General features: G+C 37.8%; 1 protein-coding gene across 1 annotated transcript; it reads right to left on the minus strand.

The window, feature by feature from the left end:
• Positions 1-924: 924 nt before the first annotated feature.
• Positions 925-9,567, minus strand: CETN3 (centrin, EF-hand protein, 3; the record flags this gene model as incomplete). Its single annotated transcript, XM_009076860.1, has 4 exons — positions 925-1,376; positions 4,254-4,445; positions 6,265-6,379; positions 9,400-9,567. Coding segments are annotated over 4 exons (519 nt in total), but the record flags the coding sequence as incomplete, so codon positions are not given.
• Between the last annotated feature and the right edge of the window lie 2,274 nt (positions 9,568-11,841).

Raw genomic sequence — 11,841 nt, forward strand, 5'->3', positions numbered from 1 at the left:
CATCTGCACAGAAAAAATAAGGTTTTTCAAGTACATTGCAAAAGCTAGAAATAAGGCCTCAGTGCAGAAGACACAAAGTACATCTTACTAGAGGAGTTGCAAATAGTAAATTGTCATCTGTCAAGAAATAATTACCAGCCATTTATGGAGATGGTGGAGTCAATGATCTATGGTAACATCCCCATAAATGCCACAGCAGAATGTTAGAAAACTTAGAACGTCCAGTGTAAAGGTAGGATTCTTGGGGAAAAAGTTTTCTGATTACTACTGACAGACCTTTTAAGTTCTTTATCATTCTCACTATCTGCAGAAAATAAGAGCGACCTTGAAATAGTTTACATAAGTTAAGAGCAAAGCCAGAAGCTATGGAATTGGACAATTCTTGTACTGATCCTAGAATATAATTGTTAAGAGCAGTTCATAAGCTCAGTCCCAAAAACTGAACCTTTTCCCTTAAAGATTCACCTCTCAAACACATCTTCTAAGACTGCAAAATACTGATTAAAAGCTGGGGGGGGGTTGTTGCAGTTTTTTCAATGGGTTTCTTTAAAAAAGTTTTATATCTTATGTTGGGTTTTTTTATATTGGATTCTGAAGCAATCTACTTTGCTTGCAAGTTTGTTGCTGTCATTGTCATTGTTGTGATTGAAGAGAGAGCTGCTGGCTGACATCTGGGTTATGTAAGCATGTTTCAGACAGTTTATCATCATGCATAGTTATCTGCCATTTGCTATCACACAGGGGTAACAGAGAGCTAATAAATGGCATCTTTGAGGATGCCAATGCTTCCTCATTTAATGTTACCATTCATCTACAAAAGCAGAAGTAAAAGCTCATAAATGAAAAAAAAGAAATCTTTTCACTGAAGGATTTTACCTTCTAGTCCAGCTCAGACTAAACTAAAAAAATAAGACTTTCAAGTAGTAATAATAAAGAACATTTTATTAAAATGGAAGTTTGTCAAACCTTATGTATCAAAACTAAGGCCACATCTAATGCTAACACAAAGTCAAGAACCTCAGAAGGTTCTTATAATAGGATACAATTTAGAAATCTGATACAAGCCTGTTTTACAAATGATTACACAAACGTTCCAAAATGCATCATTACTTACTCATTCTATAATAATATATCAATTATTCTAGTGATAATATTTAATGATATAAAGTACTGAATTATCAGTGCATGTGACCTGTCCTTATTTTGGTCCTACAATAAAAGGAATTTTCTGCATCACTCCAGCTACAGAAATGAATGAAAGTATGAAACATTGTAATGGAAGCTGCCAACAACTCCTCCTTCTATGCTGGGTTAATTCCTCTTCTTCAAATGCTAAATATCTCCAGTCATAATAGCAATAAATTCTTCTTGATTGACTGTAAAAAAAACCCCAAAAAACACAATAGTTAGACAAACAGCGAACAACCATAAAAGCAAATAATCTCTATCTGTATTATACTTCTACTTAGGGGTTTCTCTGTTAGTCTTTGTTCTGTCTGATCCATTACTACCAGGGTTTGCAAGTTTGGACTTGTTGCTTCTACAGCAGGGATTTTGCACTTTTTTTCCCCACATAAAATCAAATCAGAATGCAAGCTTAAGTATGTGGAATACTTAAGCCAGAGTTTATCTCACATATCACAAGCTATTATTTCTAATTACGAAAGTAAAAATATTATAAAAGTAAAATGTGATAGAAAAAAACCCCCGAGTAACATGTTTGAGAAAAAGATGGCTATGCAAAAATATAATACATTAAGTTTTATAAAAATACTAAGGTATATAAATTTTATTTAATAAGTGCTTCTCAAGCAATAATAATTCAGCTATGATCAAATTCAGTTTTATTCTTAAAATCATGATTCAAACATTTATATCCAAATCACTCACAGGCCATACCATGCTGTACCTCTCCCAAATCTGTAACACTTGCCAAACACAAAATGAATTTTAAGACCACTTAATAATTATTCCATAAATTAGCTAGAATTAAAAACACACTTTTGATGAGCTTTTCCCCATCTGAACTGTCTTCACTCTTCAGTTATAATTACTAGAAATTTTACACAAATGCACTTGAAGAAATAAGTCATAATAAATGAATTAGCAGTCATTAATTATTTTGCTACACTTATACCTGAGCTATTGACCTTATTCATATGTTAAAACAGAGTGAACCAATGAACATGTTCACTCTGCAACTAATTACTGTATTGGGAAATGATTAGAATATGTCAGTGGTATGGGAAAGACAAAGACACCTATGAAGAATTCTCTCTGATAATCATCCACGCCAGCCAATGTGCCCAAGCTATTCCTAAAAAAAGCACTGTAAAGAAAGAGCTACATTAACAGATAGAAGAAAATGAAATAAATTCACCTATAGTAAGAATAAAAACCCCACAACTTAAATCTGCCCTGTTGTGAAGCATGTAAAAAAACATGAAACAATATTTAGTCTAGCTTAGGAGTCTATGCTCTGAAATACCAGTCCATCCTGTATCTACATCGTGTTCTAAGACACAAAAACACAATATCGACTGTATGACTTTTAAAAGCATTTTCACAGCTTTATCACAGTAACAACATAGTAACAGCATAAATTCAAACATCTTCCCCAAAATATACTCTGGTTTACAACATCCTTGTTAAGCAATACTGCAAAGTGGAAATACGCTATTATAGTGACAAACAAATCTTGTAACATTCAAACAAACTGCAAAAAGAAGTGTAGCTACAATTCCCACTAACCCAGGTAACCCCAGTTAATCCTCTTCAGATTTAAAATCTGTTCACAAGTTAAGTGCAATGAAAGCAGAAGCAGCCACAGCCTTTCCTGGCATCAGATTTCCCTCAACTCCATGACATAAGCGTTCATAAAAGAACAAACTAGTATCACAACTATTATGAAGAAAATGTTGACTTAGAATCTTGAGAGTTACAAGTGCACATTTTTTCAGGGGCTTTTTTCCCCCCTCCTAATTATGTGCCAAAATCTGAGACCCAAGACTGGATGTTTCCTACAGATGCAGTCACAAAAGATGACAAAACCTGCATGAACTGATAACATAGTGTTTCTAAAATTAGTCATACTCCAGAAGAGAAGTTATTCCTAAACCTAGGAATACAAAAATCAGACTATTTAAGTTTTTAAGGCAGACACAAATACACAAAAAAATACTTTCTTTTACAGAAACCTATGTACAGCACACCAGTACATCTCAGTGGTTTCGCCGAGAACATGAGGGTTCATATAACCTAAGAATCACACAGGAGAGCTCACGGTGAGCAAAACAATCTCTAAAATACAAAAAAGGTGTTAAACCAAAAGTGGCATTATTCCCGTATTTGAAGTATCAATTAAAAATGCTATCAACTAACAGTTTGTTTGGCTGGATTACTTTGAAAGCAGGAAAAGAAGGAGAATTAGATGACAGCAAGATTTTCCTATGTGTCCCAGATGTCTGAAGATACTTGGAATGGTGATTCACAGCATTATTTACTTTTTCAGAGTGAATCTTAAAAAGCTAGAAACAGCCTCAGTTTTCTTTAAAGAACAGAAAACACACAGAACCTTAAGGATAAACAGTATCATATGCAAACATTACACTGTCAGTCTTCCATATCTGATCTTGTGCTCGATTGCTCTAACAAAGAGAATGAATGGATGAATGAATAAGAGGAAACTTAGCCACTCTGTATAGACCTTGTCAATTGCACAGAGCCAATTTTTCACACTATGCTCTTCAGCACCCCATCCAAGCTGATGCTGCATAGACTCAGGGTACTTCCAGCATGATTTATTAGCTTAATGCTCCATATCTGACTAACACACTGAAATCACAACAATGACACATTGCCACTTAAGAAATATTGAATAAGTAACCGCAAGACTCCCTTAGCACTTTAATCCTTTTACTGACTTACAAGGAAATAAAAATGTAACGCTGGTACATGGAATCTCCCATGTACCAGTTCAATTACTTCCACTTTCAACTAGACTTTCACCCATCTCTTGAAAGACATTGGCTGAGTAATCATTAGTGGTGAATCAACTTGATTCTTAGACTCCAGGATGTGTTTACATGACTAGTATCTGTCAAAACCAACAGTTTTCATTATTTGTAAGCTAAATTAAGTTTGAGCTGAATTTAGAAGGAAACTAAGGAAGACATTTTCAGAACGAAACTACATTTAAAAAGGGGAGAAAATTAAGAACAAGACTATATGGGAGTTTATTTGCCAACACGTACTTTCTCCATCTCCATCCTTGTCAAATTCTTCAATCATAGCCCGCAGCTCTTCATCAGACATATTTTCACCCAATTCTCTAGCAACCCGGCGCAGGTTTCTCAGACTTATTTTACCGGAGTCGTCATCGTCAAACAATCTGAATGCCTTGAGTATTTCTTCTTGCGGGTCTCTGTCCAATATCCAGTCTGTCACTACAAGAAGGACACTAAAGTTAAACAAAAAAATTCTGGAGGGTAAACTCAGAATGACCTTCACAAACTGAGGCAATGTGAAGAACACACTTCTGATTCCACCCATTCTTACATTTTCATGTATTTCAATTCAACATGCATATTTGTTTGGCTGTTGCCTGACCTCTCTCATCTCTCTTTCCCAAGCTGAGTTGCTCTTTGAGACACACCTGTTGCAGTGGAAAGCTACATGACAATTCACAGAGAGTCATACTTGCTACACATTTTTCCAATAGGAAATAAAAGTATACATGTCTCCTCTGTTCCAAACTTTCAGAACAAAAAAAACCCAAACAAACAGCTCTGACAAATAAAGATGTGAATTTTTTTAATATGTTTCATCAGGATAGAATTTTGACTTGGAGAGAGCACTGAAACACTAAGTAAAGAAAAACAGTCACAGGGAACCTCTCTTTTAAACACAAAACCCCACAAACACACAAAACAACCCCCCCAAAAACCCCAAACCAACCGAAAACCTAACTACAGTGGTTATAAAAAGGACATTGCTATGAATTGCAAGATGTTTATTCTGCTTTGGCCTTTATTATTCCTTTTATCACAACCATTTGTCAGTTTCTGCAACAGAAAAGAAACTTGCCACATGAAATATTTTTCTAGCAATTATTTTAGACCAACCAACCATAATATATCTTCACACCTTTGTACCTGGTAGTCTTGTATTACAGGGCTTGCTATTTACGACTTCAACAAACCATTAAAATCACATCAACACTGCTTGCGCATAAACCACTTGCCATCTGCTACTGTCTGCAGATGGAATGTCTGCTCAAACTTAGCAAACTCAAGAGGAAAAACTTTTTTCAAGCTCATATAAGCTCACTGCAGCAATGAAGTTTATACATCTAAATAAATGCTCCAGATTTATCCTACATTTATATACTGCCTTTTAAAACAATGGCATGGCATGACAGTATTACATCATTTGAAAAATGCTACCTTTTGTGGCAAAAAGGCAAGTGAACAACAATAAAACACTAAGTCTCTACATACAAAACTGTAGAAGACAAGACAAAATATAATTGCATCTTTATATATTTCAGTTGGGCATTACAAACCATAAATAACGTTAAATTAAGAGAAATAGATGGCTTAAAAATTGCTTAGCTATCTTCAGTAGCTCCTCATAATTAAAACCTCAATAACCTCTTTTTCTCTAACTCCCTGATCTTTTTGATAGAAGTGGCATCATGTTTAATTCTGTATCAAGATCATATTGCACCATAGCAGCACTCTAATCTGATTCAAGTTTTTATCCACACTTGAAAATCCTTCAAGTACAGTATTTAACATCTGCTTCAATTTCTCCCATCTTTTTTTATAGATGAAGTCTGTATTCCGCTTACATCCGCTTGTATTCTGTGTATACACTCCTTCCCACGAAATTCAATGCCAAATACCTTTTGCATAGCAGGAAGGAGAATCTTACAAAAATTCATAAACACAAGAACATCCACATTTGAAGTTAGCTTTTTTTTCTGCGTAACCTTGAAAAAGATCAGAACTATGTATACTATACAACCTTTTATACTGTGGCTATCATTCATCTCTGCATACCAAATTAAGCATTTAGAATACAAAGACTTATCTTCCTTCACTATTGACGCAGCATATTAAGAAAAACATGAAATGAAATCTCCCATTTCTATTTCTTAATAGTACTAGATAACTGAAGAAGTCCACAAAGTATTGCATCCGAACTGTAGTCACTACTATAGGCTAAAGATCTCTAGAGGCAGACACACAATCAAACACATACCAACTTCATTAAAATCTTCAAAGGTGATCTTGCCTGTTGATTCTCTATCATAATCTTTAAGTATTTTCAGGACATCAGCTTTTTTCACATCAAAACCCAAGGCTCTCATTGCCACCTTTAGGAATAAAATGGAAGTACAACAATAGGTAAGGAATAAAATTGATTTCACAGATTTTGAATTTCAGTAATTATCTTCTTACCCAAGAGACAAAGTTCATATCAGTGGTTCAGCAACAGTAATAAATAAAAGGAAAAGAACTTTGGATATTAAAACCACCTAGAACTACTTTTAGCAAATGGAACATCAAGGTACATTGAAAAAAAGCTAGCCTCTGCATTTTCAGGGATTTTACAGACTGGACCAAATGCTTCTTAGATCAAGTAGATTTATTCTCCTCACTTCCAAAGCCATTTCCAAATCTCACTTTTTCCGCAGACAAAACTGAAAATCACTCTTCAAACAATTCTTCTTCATTATTCGTACGAAGCGTATATATGTTCACGTGTTTACAAGTCCACCTACAAGTGACTGCTTTTCCAGTGAACAACAAAAGCCAACCTATTTTTCACTTTTCCATTAGGTTAGGAGTCCACATTTAGTTTCCCAATTCAACTGAGATGGCAATTTCTCAGTACACACTACCTTGATTTCCTCCAAACTGACAAACATAGACTAAACTAGAAGTGAAAAACCAGAATGCTTTTGGAAGTAGTCATTCAAAAAATCTAAGCTATATGCTGATTTTACAGAGGAGTTATTAGCTTCAGGGCAACAATACCTAATTAGACAGCTAAGAAACAGCTTTACAATTATTCATGACAGCTGAGAGTTCAAAGCATATAATAACTGGAAAAAGCATATTATCAGCACCAAAACAATCCCCAGCACTACCCTAGACACAGTGGATTATGTCAAAGATTTTTAAAAAAGGAAAAATGGAAGATGTGGGGAACTACAGACCAGTCAGTGTCACTTCGGGGCCAGGCAAGATCATGGAGCAGATTCTCCTGGAAATTATGCTAAGGCACATGGAAAACAAAGAGGTGATTGGTAAAAGCCAACATGGATTTGCCCAACAAATCTAGTAACATTTTATGACGTGGCTACACCATTGGTGGATGGGGCAGAGCAACTGACATCATCTACCTGGACTTCTGGAAATTATTTGACACCATCCCACATGACATCCTTGTCTCTAAATTGGAGAGACATGGACAGGCCACTCAGTGGATAAAGAACTGGTGCTAGATGGTTGTATACAAAGAGTTGTGGTCAACAGCTCATTGTCCATGTGGAGGCCAGTGAAGAGTGCTGTCCCTCAGGGGTCAGTACTAGGGTCAACACTGTTAAACATCTTTGTTGGTGACATGGACAGTGGGATCGAGTGCACCCTCAGCAAGTTCACTGACAACACCAAGCTGTGTGATACAGTGGACATGTCTGAGGGAAGAGATGCTGTCCAGAGGGACCTTGACAGGCTTGAGAGGTGGACTGATGCCAACCTCATGAAGTTCAAGAAAGTGAAGTGTAAGGTCCTACAGCTGGGTCACGGCAACCCCAGACACACCTACAGGCTGGGCAGAGAGGTGATTGAGAGCAGCCCTGCCTAGGACTTGGGGGTGATGGTTAATGAAAAACTCAACATGAGCTGCAGTGTGCACTCACAACCTAGAAAGCCAACTGTGTCTGGGGTTGCATCAAAAGAAATGTGGTCGAGGGAGGTGATTCTCCCTCTCTACTGTGCTCTTATGAGACCCTACCTGGTGTACTGTCTACAGTTCTGGTGTTCCCAACATAAGAAGGACACGGAACTGTGGCAGCAAGTCCAGAGGAGGGCCACGAAGCAGATAAGAGGACTGTAGCACCTTCCCCACAAAAACAGGCTGAGAAAGTTGGGGCTGTGCTGCCTGGAGAAGAGAAGGTTGCATGAGCAACCTCCCAGTATCTGAAGTGGGCCTACAAGGAAGCTGAACAGGAATTCTTTGTTAGTAACTGTAGTGATAGGACAAGGAGTAATGGATACAAATTGAAAGAGGGGAAATGTAGATTAGATATTGGGAAGAAATTTTTTACTGTGAGGGTGGTAATACAGGTTGTCCTGGGAGGTTGTGGATGCCTCAGTCCTGGCAGTGTTCAAGGCCAGACCGGAAGGGGCCTTGAGCAACCTGATCTAGTAGGAGGTGTCCCTGCCTGTGGCAAGGCAGGTTGGGATGAGATGATTGATATCTAAGGTCTATTCCTAACCCTTAACATACTATGATACCATCATACCTAAGACACTCCCATAACAGCAATTTAAGTAAAAATAAGACTTCTGTCCTTCTACAAGTTACTTGGTAAAGCCAGAATGCGGAGGCAGAAGTTTGGGTTAGGTATTTCTTCCGATACATGACAGAAACACTGGCCTCTCCAAAGCCATTTTTTGGTCTTGATGCAGTATAATTGGAATAAAAATTCGTAAGAGATTTAAAGTGACTTCAGTAAACTTCACTCACTACTTCTATAGACTATCAGGCAGGAGGACTCACTAGGAAAGACTGCCATCCGAACCTCCATCTGCCAATAGCTATCCTTCACTTCGTATCTGCCAATAGCAGCATCCTTCACTGGGAAAGGCAATTACTGAGCCTCCCACACACTCAGCGAAGACCGTTACCTCATTTCCCACAAACCATAGGCTTTATGCTGAAAAGCACAAGCTTATCTGGCTTGTAGTTAACAGTTTTACAAATGTGATTTACATCTTTTACCTAAGCAACTGAAACCTGTGGATTTTCACAACACTAAGCTTTACGTTATACAGTGCCTTTAAAAAGAATCGAATCATTTTTCAAGAGCTTTTCCCACTTAGACATCTGTCCAAGCTAAACCCTGGGGAACATTGAGACCAGATTATTCAGAACGCTACAGCAATTCCACTACTGCATCAAGTACATAGAGTGGGAAGAAAAGCTCATTCTTACAAAAATGCAGCATTTCCCTTATTTTCAGATTTTTTTTTTTATTACTTTAACCCTTCAACCCAAGACATCTTGACGGAGGTTTTTAAATATACAGCAAATATCTTAAAAATTTACTAAGGAACAGATACTATTGGCCACAAAATTGTTTAAATTAATAAAAAAACCTCTTACCTTTAATTCATGATAATTTATTGCTCTATCTTTGTCTGTATCAAATAACTCAAAGGCATCTTTAATTTCTTGCTTCTGTTCCTCAGTCAGTTCTCTTCTTTTCTTCTTTTTAGTTTTGTCTACTGAGAGCTCATTCCTAGATAAAGAGAAAGAAAATATAACAGATTTCTACTCGGAAGATGCCGCTGTAGATAATATTTTCCATCAATAAGAAACTTGTCATAATTGCACAGTTCACTACCTTACCTATTCATCTTCTCCCAGCTTGTAGTCACAGTTTAAAATGACACCTGAAACACATAATTCCTTTGCGAAATCTGAATGATGCCTCTAGGCCTCTGTCCAAAGCAAAATCAGCACAGGCATTTTTGTTAACGAGTAGTAACAAAAAGAAAAGGGTAGAAAAACTACCAGTGTGCTGGTTTCTGCTGGGATGGAGTTAATTTCTTCTCAGTAGCTGGTACAGTGTGGTGTTTGGATTCAGAGTGAGAATAATGCTGACAACACACTGATGTTCTGGTGTCTGCTAAGTTGTGTTTATCTTAAATCAAGGACATTTTCTTTCTTGTGTCTCATGCTCTGCCAGTGATAAGGTACACAAGAGAAACTGGGAGGGAGCATAGCCGGGACAGGTGACCTGAACTAGCCAAAGGGATATTCCACACCAGAGAACATCATGTCCAGTATATAAATGGGAAGGGGAGCCGATCCGGGGGCAGGTACGGGGTTGCATCGGTTTGCAGGTGGTGAGCAATTGTATTCTGCACCATTGGTTTGGTTTTGTTAGTCTTTGGCTATTCTTTGACCTCCTTTTTACTATCCATTAGAATTTTATCTGATTCTGTTCTCAATTATTAAACTGCTCTTATCTCAACCCACATATTTTATTTTCCCCTCCCCATTCCTCCAGGCTGGGGGGAAAGGGGGAGGAGGGAGTGTAAGCAGTTGCGTGGTTCTTGGATGCTGGCTGGGGTTAAACCACGACAACCAGTTAAAAAGATTTCTACAGGTTATGAACTAGATTAGCAGTTCAAATGATATAACTCCTTACAACACTTTGTTTCTAAACTGTAGTTTAAAATAAATCATTGTGGGACAGAAGGCCACCGGAGGCTGAACCAGGCCAGACAGTCTGGTTAAGTAAAGCTGGCATTAGGTAGCACAAATCAGCTTTGTTACCTGTAATGGTCCCTACATAAACAGTATTTACAGTTGTTTCTGGTTTTTTATTTTTTACCCTTTAGATCACACACACACTGTTTTAAAAACTTTTTGCTCTGTTTCAGTATATACAAACATGACCAGCCCCCTCGGATCAGCAGATCTTGCTCAAAGACAATGCTCTTTTCTTTAGCTAGTCTAGGAGTAAGATTAAATTTTCAGAGAAGAACAGTAAAAGGACAAGAGACAAAAATTACAAAAATCAAGAGGAGAAACTGCAGCGGGATCTAAAGGGAAATGTTTTCTCAGGGCATGCTTTTATGCTCTGAAACAACTGCATGGGGAGATTGAGGAGTCTCCATCATAAGAAATTTTTGGAACCCAACTGGATAGGTGCTCAGCACCCTCATTTGGCTTTAAGTGGAAGCTGCACTGAGCAGAAAGCTGGACTTGACTTCTAGAAGTCCTTCCTAACCTAAATTATACAATATACTCTCCGGAACAGGCTTTTTATGCTAATTTGTCTATTTACACCAGAAGAAAAATGCCACCTAGTGTAAAACGCATAAAAATTCCTAATGAGCAAACAGAGAACTTCAAGATTTATTTTCCAAATCTCCTGTAATGAGTTGCTTCTTCTTTGCTATAGATTTGTTAATTTTAATCAAAACTAAACACACTGCTGAGATTTAGCTTTCAATAACCACTGAAGTGCAAGAATTCGCAATACAGGCAAGAAAAGCGCAAGCTGCACAAGTTGGACCTGCCTTGGACCACGATATCCTAACAGAGCAAGGAGTCCTCAGCCGACCAGTTGAGACAACACGATTTCACACAGGCTTTAGAATACTACAGCTCTTGGAAGGACCAAAATAACTCTGAGCTGGCTACACGACTAGGACTGGAAGAGTAGCTCAAATACAGAGAACCCAGATTTTGTAAGCCGCAATCATGAAATCCATTTATAAGCCTGAAGGCAGGTTAATGCCGAACTCTTCTGGGAGAACAATCTGGATACTTGAGCGTTTATTTAGCGCTTAGTGTAAAACAGTTTTACCAAAACACCAATGCAAGCAGTTCAAACGCCACTTCTACAGCCGCTGTTACCACGAAGACAAGGGTCTGCCCGGTACAGGATTCATAAGCCTGACCCCTTCACGTAACAGTCACTGAACCAGAATTTATACACCAAACCAAACCAAACCCAACGAAGCTGCCTAACTGAAGCGTTTCGAAAGAGCGCCAGGCAACCCAGAACGAACCTCCGGGGTCAGACGCGCC

Source organism: Acanthisitta chloris, unplaced genomic scaffold (genome assembly GCF_000695815.1).
Source record: "Acanthisitta chloris isolate BGI_N310 unplaced genomic scaffold, ASM69581v1 scaffold186, whole genome shotgun sequence".
NCBI classification, from domain to species: domain Eukaryota; kingdom Metazoa; phylum Chordata; class Aves; order Passeriformes; family Acanthisittidae; genus Acanthisitta; species Acanthisitta chloris.